Source organism: Lactuca sativa, chromosome 9 (assembly GCF_002870075.4).
Source record: "Lactuca sativa cultivar Salinas chromosome 9, Lsat_Salinas_v11, whole genome shotgun sequence".
NCBI lineage: Eukaryota > Viridiplantae > Streptophyta > Magnoliopsida > Asterales > Asteraceae > Lactuca > Lactuca sativa.
The window spans coordinates 55389931-55411597 of record NC_056631.2 but is presented as its reverse complement, the minus strand read 5'-3'; the positions used below and the strand labels follow the sequence as shown (position 1 = coordinate 55411597).

Sequence of the window (21667 nt, the reverse complement as noted above, 5' to 3'; positions counted from 1 at the left end):
ATAATAATATTGTTATTTGATTAATATAAGTCATAAATTAATTAGGAATTAATTTGGTGACTTAAAGAGATTAATTAAATAAAGGGGCATAAACTGTCAATTGTATGATAATTGTACTTTGGGCTATAATCCCTTATGGATATGGGGTAGACGGTTTTGGGGCTTTGGATAGACCTAGAATTCGTCCAAGGCTTATCATTAAGGGGATTGGATTGCTTCGGGCCTGAGTTATCCAATTAGGGTTTAAGAGTGAAACCCTAGGAGCCTCATTAGTATAAATAGACCCTAGGGGTCAAGGGAAATCGGTACTCTTGACTTTGAAGAAACCCTGGCCGACTTCCTCCCCTCTCCCCTCTCTCTCCAATCATCCTCTTGCTAAGTTGGTGTTTGTAAGCCATTAGAGGAGTGACTATTGTGACTCTAAGCTCCAAGGACAAGAAGATTCAAGCTAGCAACTCAAGGTAATCTTCTAGATACGTTTTCTGATGTTATTATACTAGATCTATTGATCAAAGTCTTGGATACAATGCATGTTCAATCAGAGAAACCTATATCCAAGCATTAGGGTTTGTATGTGCACATAAGAATGTTCTTATGGCTCAAACCCATCAGTGATATCAGAGCCTTGATTGGTTTCTATTGAATTGATGCATTGGTTGCTTGTTTGTTGATTGCAAAATTCAAATTTTGTCCTTCTGCCTGATGAACTCGGCGAGTTCCATAGTGGACTTGGCGAGGAGGCCTCAACTCGGCGAGTCCATTGTGGTACTCGGCGAGTTCGAGCGTTAGAAAGAGCTAGTTTCAGGATTTCTTGTTGTTTATCTTATGGAAACTTGCCTTTATCTTAATGGGTCAATATAAATCCGATTTTAACATATATTTGAGTATATTCTTGACCTAATTAAAGATATTTATCAATTAATTGAATAATAATTTCCTTATGTGATAATTGTTTGATTATTTTAATTAAATTGGTAAATTGTTTTGCAAGAAACATTTAAATAAATCAAATAAAGATAATTATGAGATTAAATGGTTAATTTGAATTATTTGTTATTTGATCCCTTATGTTTTGAAAAGTTTAAAACTTGTCCTCAAGTTTTGAAATTTATGTTTTGTGATTAAAAGTTTAATTTAGACAATTTAAGTTTCAAACCCTAGAATTTTACAAGTTTAAAATTCAACCCTATACTCTATATGATTACAAGCTTAATATATATATATATATATATATATATATATATATATATATATAATTAAAATGCTAGTCTTACCGTTAGTAGGCCTCATTCACGAAGCCGGTCTATAAGGTGGGTATAAGGTTGCGGCCTATAAAATGACGCTTAATGGGTGTACACTCACACCCACCGCTTTCTTGATCGGTGAAGGGTCGTTAGCCGAACGGGTAGTATAGGGAAACCTCATCTCCTCATTAATAAGTATAATGAACACATAAAGTAACTAAACTATTTTCAAAATTCCCAATCCTAGTTACTTTAGGAAAAGTGAATTGATGCAATCCCATAAAATTACACTTTTCACCCTTGCTAAGAAGTTAGTGGAGCGTGTGTGGTTTACCGACACACTAATTGGTTCTAAGCATAGGTGGCAAAGGGTGATTCATTGTTTATCATGGTTCGGTGGAGCGTGTGTGGTTTACCGGCACATCGAATAGGTGATTGTTACAATGAAGGCACGGTGTAGATTTGCATGGTTATTCACACCCACTTTGTGATCCTCAGCATCCCAGTCACAAACGAGAGGGGAATATCGAGATTGAAACATGTCATTGAAAAATTCAATGAATCTCATCAAAACCTAGGAATTCTCAATACATTTAGAACTTAAGGTTATGTTTTCATGGTGGAGAATTAGTGAATCGTCATTCACTTAACTTCAAATTGTTTGCATGTTGGATTACGGCATCCCTTTTCTAATATGTAAATATTGTTGTTGGATCCTAGCCCTAATTTTCTTATTGGGTGATAATTAGGGATTCACATTCTAATCTATCTTTGTCCTTTCTATTTGTAGATGTCGAACGCAAACAACGCTGCTGCTAGTTCATTCACATTGATGAGCCTTTGCCAAAATGTGACCTTTGATGGAACGAACTTTAGCGAATGGATAAGATACATTCGCACGATTGCTCGCTATGAGGACAAGGAGTATGTCCTTGATGAGAAGCTCGAGAAGATCAATCCAGAAATTGCTACTCCGGCTGAAATGACTGCTTTTGAGACTCATGAATGTGATGCGACGAAGGTTCATTGCATCATGATAGCCACGATGAACGCCGAATTCCAAAAGTCCTATGAGGACATGTATCCGTACGAAATGCACCAAGACTTATTGGAGAGATACCATCAAAACGCGAGGCAGGAATGTTATGAGATCTTCACTAACATGATCTCCGCTAAAATGGGACATGGAGAATCTCTAATCGTGCACCTACAAAAGATGCAAAGGTATGTCGATCGTCTTCACAAGTTGAATGTCAACTTTGGGGAAGATTTGTCTATCGACATGGTGCTTCATTTCTGGCCTCCGTGTTACAATCAATTTAGGATGACCTACCACATGAACAAAGAAGAGGTCACCCTAAGCAAGCTCCAAGGTCTCCTAAGGGTTGCTGAGAGCAACCTCAAGGACAAGTCTGTTGCACCAACTCCCAATCCACCAGCTGCTCATGTTTTGGAAATTGGGCAAGGAAGGGGTAAGAAGAGGAAGGCTCCATCTAAGAGCTACCGCAAGGGAAAGTCCCGAGATGGTTCCTCTTCTAGTGGGACCAAAGTTGATCCTGCTAAGCCCAACCCTAACCCAAAGGAGGCAGAGTGCCATCATTGCCACAAAATAGGGCATTGGAAGAGAAGCTGCCCAGAATACCTGCAAGCCATCAGGGAAGGAAAGATCAAGTTGTCTTTCACAGGTATATACACAATTAAATCTAATGATTCATCTCATGCTATTTCTTGGGTCCTAGATACCGGGTGTGGTTACCACATTTGTTCTGAGTTGCAGGGACTAAGAAGAAATAGGGATGTGGAGCGTGGAAGAATAAATCTAATCATGGGGAACAAAAGATCGTCGCCTGTGACCAAGATTGGAGTGTATTCTTTAGTGCTTAGTAATGGATTGTGTTTAGATTTGAATAATTGTTGCTACTCGCCAGAAATGGCAAGAAACAACATTTCGTTTCATGGTTTGTTTAGACAAGGATTTAGATTTTCTTTTAATAATGAGAATGGTTCAATTTATGCTTATCTAAATGGTGTCTTATATTTTGAAGCAATGTCATGTAATGGAATTTATGAAACTGTTATGATTGTAGATAACCTAGGAAATGATGTTTTGTGCATGGATTCTTCCAATAGTATGGATAAAGCATCCTTGTGGCATTGTCGTCTTGGACATGTCAACAAGAAGCACATAGCCCAACTCCAAAAGGATGGAGTGTTGGAGTCATTCGACCTTAGGGAAGATGACACATGCGAATCTTGTTTACTTGGAAAGATAACCAAGTCACCCTTCACTAGCACATGTGAAAGGGGTGAGGGTTAATTGGATCTCATACATACCGATGTATGTGGACCCTTTAGATCAACCATGAAGGATGGGAACCGCTTCTATGTGACTTTTACCGATGACTATAGTAGATATGAGTATATCTACTTAATCAAGCAAAAGTCAGAAACGTTTGAAAAGTTCAAAGAGTTCAAGAATGAAGTGGAGAATCAATTGGGCAGGAAAATCAAGATGCTTCGATCCGATCGAGGAGGAGAGTACCTAAGTCTTGAATTCCACGACTATCTCAAAGAGTGTGGAATAGTTTCATAATTGATGCCACCTAGGACACCGCAGTTGAATGGTGTGGCAGAAAGGCGTAATCGAACCTTGTTCGACATGGTCCGCTCTATGATGAGTCATGCTTCACTACCTATCTCGTTCTGGGGGTATGCCTTAGAGACTGCCGCCCATATCCTTAACCGAGTCCCTACTAAGAAGGTTTCCAAAACACCTCACGAGATGTGGACAGGGAAAGCTCCCTCGTTAGCACATATCAAGGTTTGGGGTTGCGAGGCTTTCGTAAGACGAGATACTCACGGCAAGCTCGAACCGCGTAGTGAGCGATGTATTTTCATCGGCTACCCGCATAAATCCTTTGGATATCTCTTCTATAGACCGAAGAACAATGTTGTCTTCGTTGCGAGGAGAGGAGTTTTCCGAGAGTGAGAACTCATAAGCCAAGAAGACAGTGGGAGGCGGATCGAGCTTGAAGAGATTCAAGAATCGATTGATGAAGGAACCTCTACCACTGGCGCTCAACCCGAGGAGGAAACTCCGGTTGAACCGATTGACGAGTCCTTACCTCTTAGACGTTCCGAAATAGTTAGAGTTCAACCCCAGTTTTATGGTTTTCATATTACTACCGAAGGGGACACGTATATTAGTGATGGTACACTAATAAATCTACATGAACCTAATAGCTATGAGGAAGCCATGACAGGCCCGGAGTCTGCAAAATGGAAGGAGGCAATGGACAGCGAGATCCAATCCATGTATGACAACCAAGTTTGGAATTTGGTTGATAATGTGCCCGGACGTAAGACCGTTGGGTGCAAATGGATCTTCAAGAAGAAGACTGACGTGGATGGAAACGTACACACATATAAGGTGCGATTAGTTGCGAAGGGCTTTACTCAAACTCCCAGAGTTGACTATGATGAGACCTTCTCACCAGTTGCGAAAATATAGTCTATTAGAGTGATGCTAGCAATTGCCGCATTTCATGATTATGAGATTTGGCAAAATGGATGTCAAGACTGCTTTCCTTAATGGGAAGTTGGTTGAGGATGTTTACATGGCTCAGCCAGAGGGTTTTGTTGATCCGAAGCATCCAAATAGAGTGTGTAAGCTTGAGAAGTCCATTTATGGACTTAAGCAAGCGTCTCGCAGATGGAATCTTTGCTTCGATGAGAAAGTCAAAGAGTTTGGATTTGTACGAAGCGAAGATGAATCATGTGTATATGTCAAAGCCAGTGGGAGTATAGTTAGCTTCCTCGTTCTGTATGTCGATGCAATACTACTCATAGGAAACGACGTCCCGACACTGCAGGAGGTTAAGTCCTGGCTCGGGAAGTGCTTCGCTATGAAGGACCTCGGAGAGGCTTCCTATATTTTGGGAATAAGGATAGTGAGAGAACGAAGTAAGAGACTAATAGGACTTAGTCAGAATACTTACTTAGATAAAGTACTAAAACGTTTTAGTATGGAAAATTCGAAGAAGGGAGAATTACCGATACAAAGTAATGCCAAGTTGAGTAAGACTCAAAGTCCGAGTACCGAAGCTGAGATGGCAGAAATGAGCCGAGTTCCATACGCTTCCGTAGTTGGCTCAATCATGTATGTTATGACTTGTACTCGCACTGATGTAGCCTTTGCTTTGAGCATGGTTAGTAGATATCAAGGGAACCCTGGCAGAGCCCATTGGATTGCGGTCAAGAATATCCTTAAGTACCTTCGGAGGACCAAGGAATGGTTTTTAGTCCTCGGAGGGAGTGATGACTTGAAGGTGCGAGGGTATAGTGACGCCAACTTTCAAACCGATAGGGACAACTACCGTTCGTAGTCGGGCTGGGTCTTTACCCTGAATGGAGGAGCAGTAACTTGGAAGAGTTCCAAGCAAGAAATCGTAGCTGATTCAACGTGCGAATCAGAGTACATTTCAGCGAGCGAAGCGTTGAAGGAGGCAATATGGTTGAAGAACTTCATTGGTGATCTTGGAGTTGTACCTGCCATAAAGGAGCCTATGGAAATTTTCTGTGATAATGAAGGAGCGGTTGCCTTGACCAAGGAGCCAAGGGATCATGGTAGATCTCGACATATCGACATAAAATATCATTTCATTAGACATCGAGTAGAAGAAGGACAACTCGTGGTTAAGAGGATATCATCAGAAGATAACCCAACAGATCTGCTTACGAAGGGACTGACCAGGGTTAAGCACTTACAACATGCTAGGAGTATTGGGCTGAAGGATGATATTAGTTTAGATTAGATTGTATTAGAAACGTGTAATAGATAAATGTAATTAACATTTGATGATTAAATAAAGGAGTATTATTTATGAGTAAAGTTATTGTCTTATGTTAATTGTTTAACTATTGTTTCACTTTGCATGTTTTGACTTCCAGAATAATTGAGTTTATTAAGAATAATCGAATTATTCAAACAGTCCACAATCGTTCATATGTTGGAAGTAGGTATGAATGAAGATTGTCATGAATTGGTGTGTAGATTGTCTAAATGGTATTAGACATAGCAAAAGTTTGCTGCAACGTTCATGAGTGCTTATAAACTAGTTTTGAGCATTGGAACAAACCCGTGCTTGCTGGAATCACCTTATGGAATGTGACAAAAAGGTTGATCGCAAGAAGATAATATCATATGGTCTTAAAACCTAGATATATGGTTTGTTATTTGTTAATTGGTTGTACATTGATAATGCGAAACCGCATCAGTAACTTGATGTTATAAAACACATTGTTGTGTATAGTTGATTAATGAATAAGTAAATGCATATAAGTCGAAGTTTATCTGTTACTTTTATCCTAAGAGGGTAAAAGCGATATCTCGGTCGCTCGATGATTTGATTTGACTTATGTGTCAGGCCCGGTCAGAACTAAATTGATGTGTTCGATTAAGTTCTATGTCGAATAAATCTGAGATCGAGAAACCAACTGCTGGACAATTGGTTCCATAGAATTGTCCGCATGATATTTAAACAGAGGACTGTACGATCCCTTATCTAAAGGACATATTGATAAGATCAGAGTTTGACAACGTCTTTGAGAGCTACGATAGCTAATCGGATTATACCTGTGAATATAGTTACTAGACTTATCCAAGTGGGAGACTGTTGGAATAGTGTCTAAGGCTGCAACTATATTTGGCAAGTATTTGACCCGGTTGTGCATGGTCCTTTTGGGTTGCCTTCACCATAGCAACTTGACAGGATGATTTATAATGAGAGAAGAAATATTATTAATATATTATGAGAATAATATAAGGAATAATAATATTGTTATTTGATTAATATAAGTCATAAATTAATTAGGAATTAATTTGGTGACTTAAAGAGATTAATTAAATAAAGGGGCATAAACTGTCAATTATATGATAGTTGTACTTTGGGCTATAATCCCTTATGGATAAGGGGTGGACGGTTTTAGGGCTTTGGATAGACCTAGAATTCGTCCAAGGCTTATCATTAAGGGGATTGGATTGTTTAGGGCCTGAGTTATCGAATTAGGGTTTAAGAGTGAAACCCTAGGAGCCTCATTAGTATAAATAGACCCTAGGGGTCAAGGGAAATCGGTACTCTTGACTTTGAAGAAACCCTGGCCGACTTCCTCCCCTCTCCCCTCTCTCTCCAATCATCCTCTTGCTAAGTTGGTGTTTGTAAGCCATTAGAGGAGTGACAATTGTGACTCTAAGCTCCAAGGACAAGAAGATTCAAGCTAGCAACTCAAGGTAATCTTCTAGATACGTTTTCTGATGTTATTATACTAGATCTACTGATCAAAGTCTTTGATACAATGCATGTTCAATTAGAGAAACCTAGATCCAAGCATTAGGGTTTGTATGTGCACATAGGAATGTTCTTATGGCTCAAACCCATCACCTACCCGACTGACCAGAAGGTCAGGTGTGCCCTGAACATGTTGAGGTCCGGGGCGAAGAAATGGTGGAGATTGATGACAGGGTCTTATTTGGATGAGCGGAGAGCTGCAGTTTCTTGAGATCAGTTTAGGGAGATGCTCCGCTCCCGCTACATTCCACGGGTTGAGTGTGAGTGGCTAGCTCAGGAGTTCTTAGAGTTGAAACAGGACACGAAGTCGGTGACGGAGATCACCCGTATGTTCACTGAGAGGGCGATGTTTTGCCCGTAGTTTGCTTCCGAGAAGGATCAGATGACACGATATCTGAGCATGCTCAAAATTTACATTAGACAGTTCATTGATATCCCAGCGATGTGATACGTTGCTGGATTTACAAGAGGCCGCTAGGCGGCGTGAGCTGGAGATTGAGTTATAGTTGCGAGAGCAGAGGCAGGCCCCGGTGCAGTCACAGTCGGCGCCAAAGCGGTCCAGGACTGCTGATTCTAGGGTTGGAGGTCAGAGCGCCCGCACTTGTGAGAAGTACAGGAAGGGTCATACCAGAGTTTGTAAGTCCGGTGGTGCGTGCCGCAAGTGCGGAAATGAGGGGCACTATGCGAGGGATTGTCGCCAGTTGGCCTTGGCTCAGGATGTGAGGATTTGTTATCACTGCCATCAGGTTGGTCATGTGAAGGCCAACTTTCCATAACTTGTTACATTGAGGACTACTGTCGTGGGTCATGGTAGAGCAGAGCCTCCGAGGGCTCAGGTACGTGCCTTCCAGCTTACGGTAGAGGAGGTCAGGACAGCGCCAGATGCGGCATCGGGTACGTTTCTATCTCTGATATTACTGTTTATGATTATATTGTGAATTTTTCTACCTCTTTCTGCATGAGTCATTAGAACATAGGATGGTCAAGGGAGTTTAGTATCAAGGGGTTGTATACGGTTAATATCCAGGGGTGTTGGAGAATGGGGAGTTGGGATATAGGATCACCATTCCCTGAATAGTAGTTGTGAATCAAAGATGCAGAAGTGTTCAGCTAGGATTCAGTTTCTTTTGAAGTTTGGTTGATCCATGCCGGGAAGGTTGTTCTGCGGAGGTTGTTCACTCCAGGGTTAATAGTTCCATAGTTAATGGTGATAATACCTAGTAGGGATGGTTGAGTTGTGTTTTGGTTTCGCCGCCAATAGGTAGTAGTTAGTATCCCAAATGGGGGAGAATTGGAAATTCTCAGATGGAGCATCAACCATTGAGGGTTCTGTTAGCTGCCAGGGTTCGGCAGTGCATTCAACACGAGTGTACGAGCTATTTAGCGTATGTAGTAGACACGCAGATCAAGGAACAAACCACAGTTTTCTGAGAGGGTGGACGATCGACATGAGGCCTAGGGTTAGGTCGGGGTTAGAGTCCACATAATGGATCAGGAGTTCGGAACCCCCACGTGGGTGAGAACAGTCTGCATGAGAGAGATCACCAGGAGGGGTGGTCCAGGGAGATGCTCAAAAATTTAGAGCGGTCCGGATAGACTGAAGGCTGGTGGGGCGTACTAGTCAGGCTGAAGGCTCGGAGAATGGTCTAGACAGGCTGAAGGCCCAGAGAGGCGGTCCAGGCATGCTGAAGACAGAGAGTGGTATATATAGACTAAAATGCTTAGTGAGGCGGTCCAGTCATGTTGAAGACTCTGTATGTGTTTGTAGATCTATGTACGGGTATTGAGTATGCTGCTATGCTATAACAATCAGTAAGTCTGTCCCCGAGTATTGAACATGCTGATGGAGGAGGCTGAAGACTCCGATGTATTTTTGGTTGGATCAGAAGTTTTTATTAGAGATCAGATGGAGTACAGAGGATCTTGGTGATCTCATCAGTTCAGAGTGTCTCATAGGATTAAGCTTCTTGGATCGGGTAATACTCCAGTTAGGGACTGGGAGTAGATCCGAATGGGTATTCATTAGCTTTAGGAAGGCTTGGGATTAGAATTTCTTGTCATTCAGGTTATGGGAATCGGGTTAGATCTTTCTCCTGATCGTTTATGGCGACACATTATATGTGAGTAGGGTTGAGGCGGTCCTGCTCTATGCAGTAGGCCAAGATACCCGGTGCGGACTGACTGAAAGTCGTAGGCACGGAGGCTCAAGAGGAGCGGTAGGGTTGAGGCGGTAGGCCAACAAACCCTGAGAATTTCAACCCGATTGTTGAATTGATTCGACATGTTGGTATTCCAATCTAGGGTATTCCATCCCGAGGATGACCGGACCGTATGATTAATTGGACTTGGCATATTGGTATTCCAACTTGGAGAGTGACATGGGCAAGTTATGAGTGTCGTACCAGTTGACCGATAGTGGTAGGTATGTTGCTGGTGGTAATCGTTTGTGGGAAGATATTCCATGGAAGTGATGGGCGACAAGGAGCGACATGGTAGATTATCGTCGGTATTATGTAGACATCTTATTCTGATGGCTATTAGGTGGCATGTTGTGCTTGATCGGGCTGAGGCGGTCCTGCTCTATGCAGTAGGCCAAGATACCCGGTGCGGGCCGACGGTAAGTCGTAGGTACAGGGGTTTAGCAGAATATGACCCATGGTTCTATTTTTAGGTAGGAACCTCAAGTTCCCATGGCTGAGTAGTCCGTTAGTAGTAATGGGAAGGTAACTAGCGATGGTCGGTATGAGTGGTTTGTTAGGGAGTCGGACCGAATTCAAGTTTACAGCTTTGCTGGTTTTAGGTGGAGTAGGGTTGTGTGCCGCATGGGTTTATGGATTCGTCTTCTCTGGAACAAAGAGATTTAAAATGGGTTTAGTCTCCTTCGAAAGACGTTGGATGTCATGGTTGTGGAGGTGCCCCTCAGGATGTCGGGTTGACGGGGATAGTAAGGAATGATTTCGAGGACGAAATCGAATTTAAGTGGGGGAGAGTTGTAACATCCCATTTTTTCAAGTAGCTTCAAATTCATCCCTCGGATTTGAATTATGTCACTTTTGGCCCTTGGTTCGGAGGAAGTGGAAAGAAAGGACCAAGCATGAAAAGGTGGCAACTGGGTGAGTATGCCCAACGTAAGTTGGGGTACGCCCAACGTAAGCTGGGGTATGCCCAACGTAGAAGGTTAAATGATCACGGGTGTGGAAGGAGTATGCCCAACGTACGAGAAGTACGCCCAACATACTCTCAAAGATCCTAAACCCTAATTTGGGGGCTAACCACTATATAAGGAACATTATGGCTCAAACCCTAGCCTCCTTATCAGCCTCCCCAACCTTAGAAAAACCCTAGAACATCTCATCCCTTCATTCTTGTGTGATCTTGATCTTGAGAGGCCATCTTGGTGTTTTTAAGGTTAGAAGAGGAAAGAAGAAGTTGGAAAGGAAGGACTTGGGTAGTTTGAACTCATAGATTCTGAATAGCATCATCATTTGAGACTCTTTGGAGGTATAAAGTTCATAACTTCCCTCAAGAATGCTTAGATCTAGTTCAGTTCGATTTTGAAGTCATTTTGGTCACAAGTATAGAACTTTATGGTTCAAATCCGATTTATGGACTTAGAGTTGCCACTCTCAGTTCAAAATGAGTCCCTAAGGTAGAAAGTTGCCATCTTGAATGTCTTATTGGATTCATGCATGAGTTAAGATCATTTCTATGAGAATGGAATGCTATTTTGGAGTTTGGGCTTATTAGGGTCATGCAAAATACCAAGTCAGTGACTTCATGGATTAAGACGTTGAAAAGGACTTGGATCTGTGATTGTAGCTTCTGGATTGGAGTATTAAGCACTTAATGGGAAAGTGACTTAACAGGGGAGTAAGTTGAGCGTACGTGTAGGTACACCCAACGTACTCACCATTTAGCTAGTATGCCCAACGTACATAGGAGTACGCCCAACGTACTCATCAGATATGGGCCTTGCGAGTTTTGGGCCTCGATTTAGGCCATGTAGGGGATTTTGGTTCTTTGGGCTTAGTGGGCCATCAGAAGTCAGATAATGTGGGCTAAGAAGATATTTAGGCTTAGGGTAAGGCCCATTAGGGGAATTGGGCCCAATTTAGCAAATTGGGCCATTAGTGGGCCACTAGTGGGCTTGGAAAGCCTACCTAGTGTTGGGTTTTGTTTTGTTATTAGGCCTTGGCCCAAATTAGAGAAAAGACAAAATGGACTATATGGACCACTTAGTTAGGATTGATAGCCCATATGTTGACTCAACATTCGTATTTTGGATAGTTCAGGATTTTCGGTGAGACAACACTTCGGGAGTCGATATTTCATTTCAGACTGGCATTGCGAGGTGAGTTATCCTAACTATATCAACAGGGTCTAAGGCACCAAGGCCGGCCCTTTATCGGATTTGTATCTAGGTATTTGCTTGATATGTTTATTGATATGCTAGATCTGCATCCTGGTCGTTAGGATGATATTATGTTAGTGACCTGGTTTAGGTTGGTATCCTGATATATAGGATGATGTTATGCTAGTGACCGGTTATGTCGGTATCCTGGTTATAGGATGGTTGTTGTGTTAGTGATCTGTTAGATCAGTATGATTATCTGTTATATACATGCTAACGTATGATATTTGTGTGCACATGATTGTTTGAACATTATGGGGGTTGGGTTGAGGCGGGTCCTACTTCGTGTTGTAGGCTAACATACCTAGGGCAGACCGGATAAACTGCAGGCCCAGGAGGGCACATAGTTAGGCCGAAGGCACGACGAGCGGTCCGAATAGGCTAAAGGCCCCGAGAGGGCGATCCAGATGTGCCGAGGCTCGGAGAGTGGGCCAGATAGACTGAAGGCCCGGTACGGGCGGTCCAGTCATACTGTAGACTCAGAGAGTAGACCAGGTGGACTGAAGACCCGATGCGGGCGGACCAGTCACACTGTAGACTCGAGATGCATGGTTACTCTGTGTTTGTTATATGATATGTTTATGGTTGTATGAGATTGGTATTTTAGGGGTAACTCACTAAGCCTTCGAGCTTACATTTATCGATTATTGTTTCAGGTACAACGGATGTCCGTGGGAAGGCGAAAGCGTGACCGTACATTCACTCATATTTTGATTTGGATTTCTGGGATACTCTAATATGAAACTATCTCGGAAACCTTTTTGTAATAACTTTTAGTATTTGAAATGTTTTTAAAAGTTTAAAATTGGCATGATTTTTATGGCTGTTACAAATTATTGCAAAACTATTATTTGATGTGTCAACTTTCAAACATCATGCACGTTGAACTCCATTTAGTGTCAACAATGAGGACTATATGGAGTTATATTGATGGAAAGTACAAAACTTGGATAATTTTCCATTGTAGTTTTTTTTTTATCCAAAAATTTTTGTTAACAAAATTTTGAATTTTCAATTGTAGGATTTATTTGTTTTATATCATCCTGCGCCACCTAATTAGTTATACGACAAACAAATTGAATATGAAAATATGAACAGTCCAAAATAGGTTTATATTTTGCAATTAATCTTTTACGACTACGGTATTGTTATTTATATTATGAAACGAAATAGAGAAAAATTTGTCGTTTAAATTATAAAACTCTATAACACTTATTAATATTGCAAATAAACATGCCACAGTGTGAAGATACACAAAAAGCGCAAAGGTAATAACTAGTTTGTTCATTACCCAAGTAAAAAGATCTATCTAATATGTTGTGACGACAAAATTACTTTTTGGACAACTTGCGATGGAGGACCAAACATCACAAGTTAAAGAAACATTGATTTTTTATATTTAAAAATCCTAATTGCATATCTTTTAGACTATTTTCCAATACTTTATATCATTCTAAGGGTATCATGACTTACTTGTTGGTATTACAATTGCATTACCATTCGAAGAATCCATGTCCCATGTAAGCTGTCGAAGTGGTCGAAAGACAATCCTTATTGAATCATGCACTTGCAAAAGCTTTCTTGAATCACATCATTATTGTAAATAAAGATTGCGCTGTCAGGAATAATATTCTATTGATCCATATTCACTTGATCTTTATAAAACGGATAATTTTTAGTTGCATGATTCTTCAAAGTACTATTGTCATTTTTCTCATTAGCAACCCACATTTTTTGCATCAAACTTTTTCATTATTTTTGGATATTTCGTATGCAATCAAAATTCTCCCACATTTTATATTTTTATTTTTTGGACTGGTTGATAATATAATGTTTTTTTTTAATTGTTGTATGAAAATAAATTGAAAAAATCTTAAATCAAACTTTTAAAAAAATATAAAAATTTTAATACACCAAAAAATAATATAAATATTTTCTACAGAATTAGATGAAAATAGCCTTTTATAGTTCTATCCAACGAACAGGATTAACGGGGACTGTCTTAGGTCTTAACGTACCGGGCTTTTTCACCGCCGCGACAAGACTTTCCGGGGGGACCGGCTGACCGGGCTTTTTGCAAACGTAGTCGCAATAGCGCCGTTGTGGAAACGGCATTCCTTCCTTAATCCTTATCGAAGCATTTTATCCAAATGTCGATAATGCCGAAACTACCCTTCATCAAAGAGAAATTACCGAGTCAAAGCGTTCACCCCCAAACCAATACGTAGCATTATTATTCACTGCCATGTTCTCCCTTCCTTCGTCTCTAACCTCGCAAACATTCGTCAATTCGCAATTTCAAGTTTGAGTTTTAATTACTTATTCTTATAATCTGAATTCAACTTCAAATTTACTGATACCGCGTGCCAATAAGCACTACCGTTTGATGCCGTCTAAGTGTCGTTTGTATGAAAATTTTCACTTCATTCGGAGAAATTGAAGTTCGAATTTCAAGGATCAGAGGATCTCGTTGTTGATTTTGCTTCGTATCGATTTGGATTTCGGTAAGCACCACCAAATCTCTGTATGATTTTATTAGTATTGAGTTTCGAATGATAGAATTTAGCGGAAGCTCGGTTTAGGGTTTAAAGGTATTTTTCTGTTTGTTATTTTACGAATTTTGTTTTGGCAGTGTGCTTTGCGCTTGGTTTATGATGTAAGTTGTATTAGATTATGATCCAACGTGAGCTTCATTCGGCTTGTGGATTGTAATTTTTTGGGTGTTGGGCTGGTTTGTTCGTTTTAGTGGCTTTATCATAATTATTATTGCAGTTTCTGTTTTATGAACTAGGAAGGTAATGAACTTATTACGGATCGAGTATAATTGCTTCTGAGAATGATAGTAAGTGGTATTACATGCTATGAATCTCCCCCAAATATCACTTAAAACTTGCTATTGCTAAGATACTGAAATCAACTTCAAGTTTAATGGTTCCATTTCTAAGTAATTAGAACAGTGGGATACCATTTGATGTATATGAATGCTTGGGGTATGGAAAGTTTCACTGCAAGAGAAAATTGAAGTTAAAATTTGAAGGATTAGGAGCTAATTTGTTGGTTTTGATTCGTGTGTTTGATATTAGTAAGCATCATAGAGTATCTGTATGATATTTTTAGTGGTGTTGCAAAGGGGTTCTCATGTACGTTATTATTAACTTATGAATCAACGTGAAGCTTCATTTGGCTTGTAAAATATATCAAGTATATCTTGCGTGCGTGTTTGGTTGGTTTTAGTAGCTTTATCTTAATTCTTAACTATTCTTACAGTTTTTGTTTGTCAATGAGCTTTATTGGAGGTTGAATATTATTTCTTTTGAAACGATACTAAGTTACTAACTGATATTACATGTCATGAGATTCTCCAAGCATAAGCCCTAGAACTTTCCAATGCTTAGATACCAAGTTTATATTAGAACTGAACAAGAAAGAGTCTGAGTTTCTAGAACAAGAAATGAACAAAAGATAAAACATTTCTTATAATGTCTAGCTGTAACTGATGGTTAATAATATAGTATAAGATCATAATCAAAGTTTTTGATCGTATTAAAGAAAATTCAGTATTGTATTCATACCTTGAGCTTCTTCTTTCTTTAGGAAATTCTGCAATGCACAGGGTTGGTAGTGCAGGAAACACATCCAATTCAGTTCGTGCTCGTAAGGAGAAGCGATTGACTTATGTGTTGACTGATGCTAATGATACAAAGGTCAGGGTTTAATCAATTTGGTTTGTTTCTCCTATTTGTGATACATCAATAGACATTTACTTGTTTTAAAAAGATTGTGATCATTGTGTATAAATACAAACTTACAGTGAACTTTTTTTTTTTTTTTTTTTTTTTTGTTCAGCATTGTGCAGGTGTAAATAGTTTGGCCCTACGAAAATCATCAGCTCCAGATAATTGTAGTTACCTTTTCACTGGTAGCCGTGATGGGAGGTTAAAGAGATGGGAAGTGTCTGAAAACAGTGCTACTTGCTCAGCTACATTTGAGTCTCATGTAGACTGGGTATATTTCTTTTTTTTTTTCTTTTTTATTTCATACTTTCTTCAAGATCACAAATATATGTTTTAAACTTTTATTAACAGGTCAATGATGCAGTCCTTGTAGGAGAAAATACCCTTGTCTCCTGCTCCTCAGACACCACTGTTAAGGTTTGTTTTCATCTTATATAATTGATTTTCAAATCCATGATGAAATGAATCTACTAATGTTACATTGGGTTTTATCAGACATGGGATTGCTTTTCTGATGGAACTTGCACAGGAACTTTCCGCCAACACACAGATTATGTCACTTGTCTTGCTTCTGCAGAGAGAAATGTAACTTTACTAAAAACTTTCTTCATTCCTTTTGGGTTCTATTATTGCAATTTGCACTTGGTTTATATTCATTTTATATTGTTATAGGGAAATATTGTTGCCTCTGGTGGTTTAGGTGGTGAGGTGTTCATTTGGGATCTTGAAGGTGCTCTTGCTCCTTTGACCAAGTCAAATGAGGGTGATGATGATTGTTCAAATGGCATCAATGGTTCATTTCCAGTTACAAGTCTGCGAACTATCAGCTCAAGCAACAGTATTTCATCACATACAAATCAACCTCAAGGATATGTTCCTGTTGTTGCTAAAGGACATAAGGAGTCTGTATATGCATTAGCAATGAATGATAGTGGAACTCTTTTGGTCTCAGGTGGGACTGAAAAGGTATACTCCTTGAATAATACAAAACATAGCATTTCAAATTTACAATGATTACACAGATTGTGTATATTATATGTTAAAAATCTTGAACTTTTTTATAGGCTGTACGTGTTTGGGATTCTAGAACTGGTTCAAAAACAATGAAGCTTCGAGGGCACACAGATAATGTCAGGGCTTTGCTTCTTGACTCTACAGGGAGGTGTGTCATATGGTGCATTTTCTTTATCTGGTAGTGATGATATTTTCATGTTTAACTAATATGGTTGATTTTTTTTTTTAATTAAATGGTTGCAGATTCTGCTTATCAGGATCCTCTGATTCTATGATCAGGTAGGTAACAAGTAACAACATGGTATTCATCAATAAATCATGTGGATGAAACTAAATGACCATTTTACCCTTACATTCAAAATATTAATTTTTACAGATTATGGGATCTTGGACAACAACGATGTGTCCACTCATATGCTGTTCATATGGATTCTGTATGGGCACTTGCTAGCACTCCATCATTTAGCCATGTGTACAGTGGTGGAAGAGATCTTTCTTTGTATTTGACAGACCTTGCAACAAGGGAGAGTATCTTATTGTGCACAAGGGAACATCCTATTCAGAAATTAGCATTACATGATGATGGAATTTGGGTTGCAACTACAGATTCTTCTGTGCATAGATGGCCTATTGAAGATCATAATCCTCAACAAGTGTTTCAGAGAGGTGGTTCGTTTCTTGCTGGAAACTTGTCGTTTTCAAGGGCACGTGCTTCCTTGGAAGGATCTACCCCTGTGAGTTAAATCATATGTAATTGCTTTTTAGAGTAAATTACAAATTTAGTCCCTGTGTTTTACTCAAACTGTATGTCTGGTCTAATTTTTGAAATCTTCCCGAAGTTGTCTCTAAGTTTGCATTTCGTTGTGGATATTGACATATAGTCCCTCTGAAAACGAAATTTAAGTCTTAAAAGAAAGACAAAATTGAAAATTGGTCCCTGTGGTTTGCTGAAACTTTGGTTTCAATCCAGTGACTTTCCAACTTGCAGTTTTGGTCCTTTTGGCCTATTTTCTTTGCAAATTTGGTCCCCTCTCAAACTGAAAAGACTGTTTTACCCCTCTGATTTATTTTTTTCTTTATTTAGAATTAAGAAAATGGCCCACACCTTTGGGAAGATTTCAAAATATTAGACCAAACTTGCTGCTCTAGTTAAAGCTTTGGGACCAAGTTTGTAATTTACTTGTATTTTTATGTTCATTATTTACTGACCAAACTTATGAAATGACGTTTAGGTTCCTGTCTATAGAGAGCCAACACTCACTGTTAAGGGGATTCCTGGCATAGTGCAGCATGAAATTTTGAACAATAGAAGACATGTCCTCACTAAGGTAAAATTTGGATTTTAACTTCTCTTTCCTTCACAATGGTTTAGCAGTTTAAGAGAAAAAATATTTCTGTTTCTATGGTTGTATTCTTTCTAAAGTAGATTACAGAAATGGTCCCTATGGTTTGGTGAAAATGACAGGCTCAGTCAGCTGTTAATTTTTCTAATAATGATCATTATACTTTTCGACCAAACTAGGAAGAACAGAATAGACCACAGGGACCAAATTTGTCATTTGCTAGATAAAACAGGGGCAAAATGCTGATTTTATAAGGACATAACTCCTCATGTTTAACGGTGTGAGTCAGAGGGACCAAAATTGCAACAAAAATGAAATCCACAAAAATCGAAATTGGACTGAACCTGCAATTCCACCAAACCACAGGGACCATAACATGGCTGAATGAAGTTATGGTGTTTAAACTTTAAACATGTCTTCTTTGATAGGATAATGGTGGTTCTGTGAAGCTTTGGGAGATCACTAAAGGCGTTGTGATTCAGGACTATGGACAGGTAGGTTACTGACATTGGGTTTATATAATAATAAATAATATAGGAACTGATTTTATTTCTATATTTTTCTGAAAATTTTGTTTTTTTAGGTTTCATTCGAGAAGAAGAAGGAAGAACTGTTTGAGATGGTACTTCTTGACACTTTCCTGATTTTAGCCAAACAATACTTTTCTTATTTTTGTTGCTTTTTTTCTTTTTCTGATTTGTTTTTATGGTTCGCCAGGTCAGCATTCCTGCATGGTTCACTGTAGATTCTAGACTGGGGTCCTTGTCAGTGCATTTGGATACCCCACAATGCTTCTCTGCAGAAATGTACGCTATTGACCTCAACATCACCGAAAAAGCCGAGGACGATAAGGTAAAATATTACATTACATTTTTGTAAAATTATTAAAAGTAAAATAATCTCACAATATTGACTGACCAACATGTGAATGTGATGCAGATTAACTTGGCACGGGAAACACTCAAAGGTTTGCTGGCTCATTGGCTGGCTAAGAAAAAGGTTAAATATGGATCTCAACCTTTGGCCAATGGGGAAGTGACATCTGGCAGGGATAGAGATAGAGATAGGGATAGGGATAGGGATATTTCTGGTAGGAGCATTACACATTCGAGAGTTGAAGTAGATGCTGTTAATGGTGAAAATGATTGTGTGGTGTATCCTCCGTTTGAATTTTCAACTACTTCGCCTCCTTCAGTTATTACAGAGGGTTCTCAAGGTGGTCAATGGAGGAGGAAAATCACTGAGCTTGATGGAGTAGAAGATGAGGAGTTCCCATGGTGGGTTTTGGATTGTGTCTTGCATAATCGGTTGCCACCCAGGGAAAATACCAAGTAATCCTATTTCCTTATAATTTTCACTTCTTTTTCTTTTTTGACAAATAACTGTTAAAAAATTTGAATGGTTGTCGTGATTTCAAGTTATGGATATAATATATATTTTTATCCCCATTTCAGGTGCAGCTTTTACTTGCAACCATATGAAGGTTCAGCTCTCCAGATCTTAACACAAGGGAAGCTGAGCGCACCTCGTATTTTAAGAATACACAAGGTAACTCCAACTCCATTCTTCTTTTCTTCTTTCATTAAAACACCAAATTGTCCTCCTGTTGTATAAGGTGTTTGAAGAGTTTCATAATTAAGTATCTAATAAATAAAAGGGTATTTTGGTGCTAGGTTGTGAACTATGTGGTGGAGAAGATGGTTGTGGAGAAGCCATTGGATAGTTTGATTAATGATGCGGGAGGGCAGTTGCCACTTCCTTTTGTTGGAGATGGTTCCTTTAAATCCATGGGATTGAAGCCTTGGCAAAAGCTAAAACCATCTGTAGAGATCTTGTGCAATAATCAGGCATGTAACATATCCTTCTTCTTTTACTTTTTTTATACTACGACTTTGCTTATTAATTTGATATATATTTTTTTTTATAAAAATAAATAAATAAATAATAGGTCTTAAATCCTGAGATGAGCTTGGCTACTGTCCGGACTTATATATGGAAAAAACCCGAAGACCTTGTTCTCAACTACCGCGTTGTGCCAGGAAGATAAGATGATGACTCATCCATTGTATTTGTATCAGCCACTACACACACACACAAGGTGACTTCACTTCACTCTTCTTTTATACTTAATGCAGAAAAAAAGGCTTATTAATAGTTAATTTAATACACAAACTCAGGAGAACAAAATAAAAAATAAAAATTACACTTTGATTCTTTTGTAGGTCGGTACATATACATATATCATATCGTGATTGGTTTTCATGTTTCTAAGATCCATCCATGTATATCTTAGATACACACACGAACACATGAATTAGGTTTCTAAATCATGAAACACGTGAAGGACAGAGAGTGAGAGAGAGGGGTTGACTTTTTAGATGGAGGTCAACTTCATAGTTAGTGAGATGATGTCGAAGAAAGCCTTTGTAAATTTCTAAGGAAATTCATTGCTTATATATATATATATATATATATATATATATATATATATATATATATATATATATATATATATATATATATATACACGCGAATAAGATATAAAGTAAGACAGATGTGAAATGTAACAGCTAACAGCTTAGTAATTTTGTGTTATTTGATTTCTTGTAAACGGAGGGAGGTTTATAACAAGATTTTGTATGATGTCGGAATGAATTTGTAGTAGCATTTGTCTTTTACATTTTTTAAGTGAGAAGCAACATGATTCTTGTTTTGTTGCTACTCATCACCACAACAGATATCTAAGAAGCTAATGTGAAATGTTTCTAAAAACAAAATAGCAAAAGAGCTCAAAAATAGGGTTTTCGAGTGCCTATACAAGACAAATTTGTAGCACTGCATTCGTTAGTAAGGTTCATTATAAGAAAGAAAAAGAGTCTAAAATTCAATACCACTACATTTTTACACGTGAGAATTAATAATCCTTCAAACTCCAACAAAATCAAAATGAAGCCAAGATGCAAAGAATGGCATCTTAATAAGGTAGGCAGACATTTGCTTTATTGGATTTTTGGATATGATGTTACCTTTACAAATATATAGAAAATATATGGATTTTTTTTGTCGTTCTGTCTATAAAATGTTAAAAAAAGTGATTGGAGTCAATTTGTTGCACTTTAACTCATGTATTATCACCATTGATGTTGCTCTTCTTGACCATGGAATTCACTAATGCTTTCTCAAACTCTTGAACTAGTGAACTTTAAAACATATTTTTTGGTGTTTGCCTTAGGCCTTATGGAGTATAAACAACGAACGGGCTTGTGGTATAGGTGGCAACGACCATGGTCCGTGAACACCACCCTGGTGGGTCGTGATTGGCCATGGTCGTAAGTTAATTATGTTGTACACCATGAATGACAACGTCTAGTAGGGGAGAGGGTGAAACTTGACTCATTGACAATCAAAATACCCCACCATCGAAACTGTAATCTTGATAATTTTGCGTTAGATACAACTCATCGTCAATGCCTATCACCTCATGCTGATTTTATGAACTTGCCCAAGGTGGTTCCCATCCTACAAATTCTATTTTTTCAATAATCATACCAAACTTTCCAGTCTTATCAACAAC

At 38.9% G+C, this 21667-nt stretch overlaps 1 protein-coding gene across 1 annotated transcript; it reads left to right on the top strand.

The window, feature by feature from the left end:
• Positions 1-14117: 14117 nt before the first annotated feature.
• Positions 14118-20773, top strand: LOC111903867 (uncharacterized). Its single transcript, XM_023899619.3, has 18 exons — positions 14118-14506; positions 15597-15706; positions 15849-16007; positions 16088-16153; positions 16232-16321; positions 16409-16702; positions 16801-16898; positions 16994-17029; positions 17127-17484; positions 17983-18078; positions 18522-18587; positions 18677-18715; positions 18811-18945; positions 19033-19424; positions 19548-19641; positions 19767-19940; positions 20042-20191; positions 20316-20773. Exons 2-17 carry the CDS (start codon positions 15608-15610, stop codon positions 20138-20140), a joined length of 2295 nt encoding a protein of 764 aa, XP_023755387.1. The 5' UTR covers positions 14118-14506; positions 15597-15607; the 3' UTR covers positions 20141-20191; positions 20316-20773.
• Positions 20774-21667: the final 894 nt, after the last annotated feature.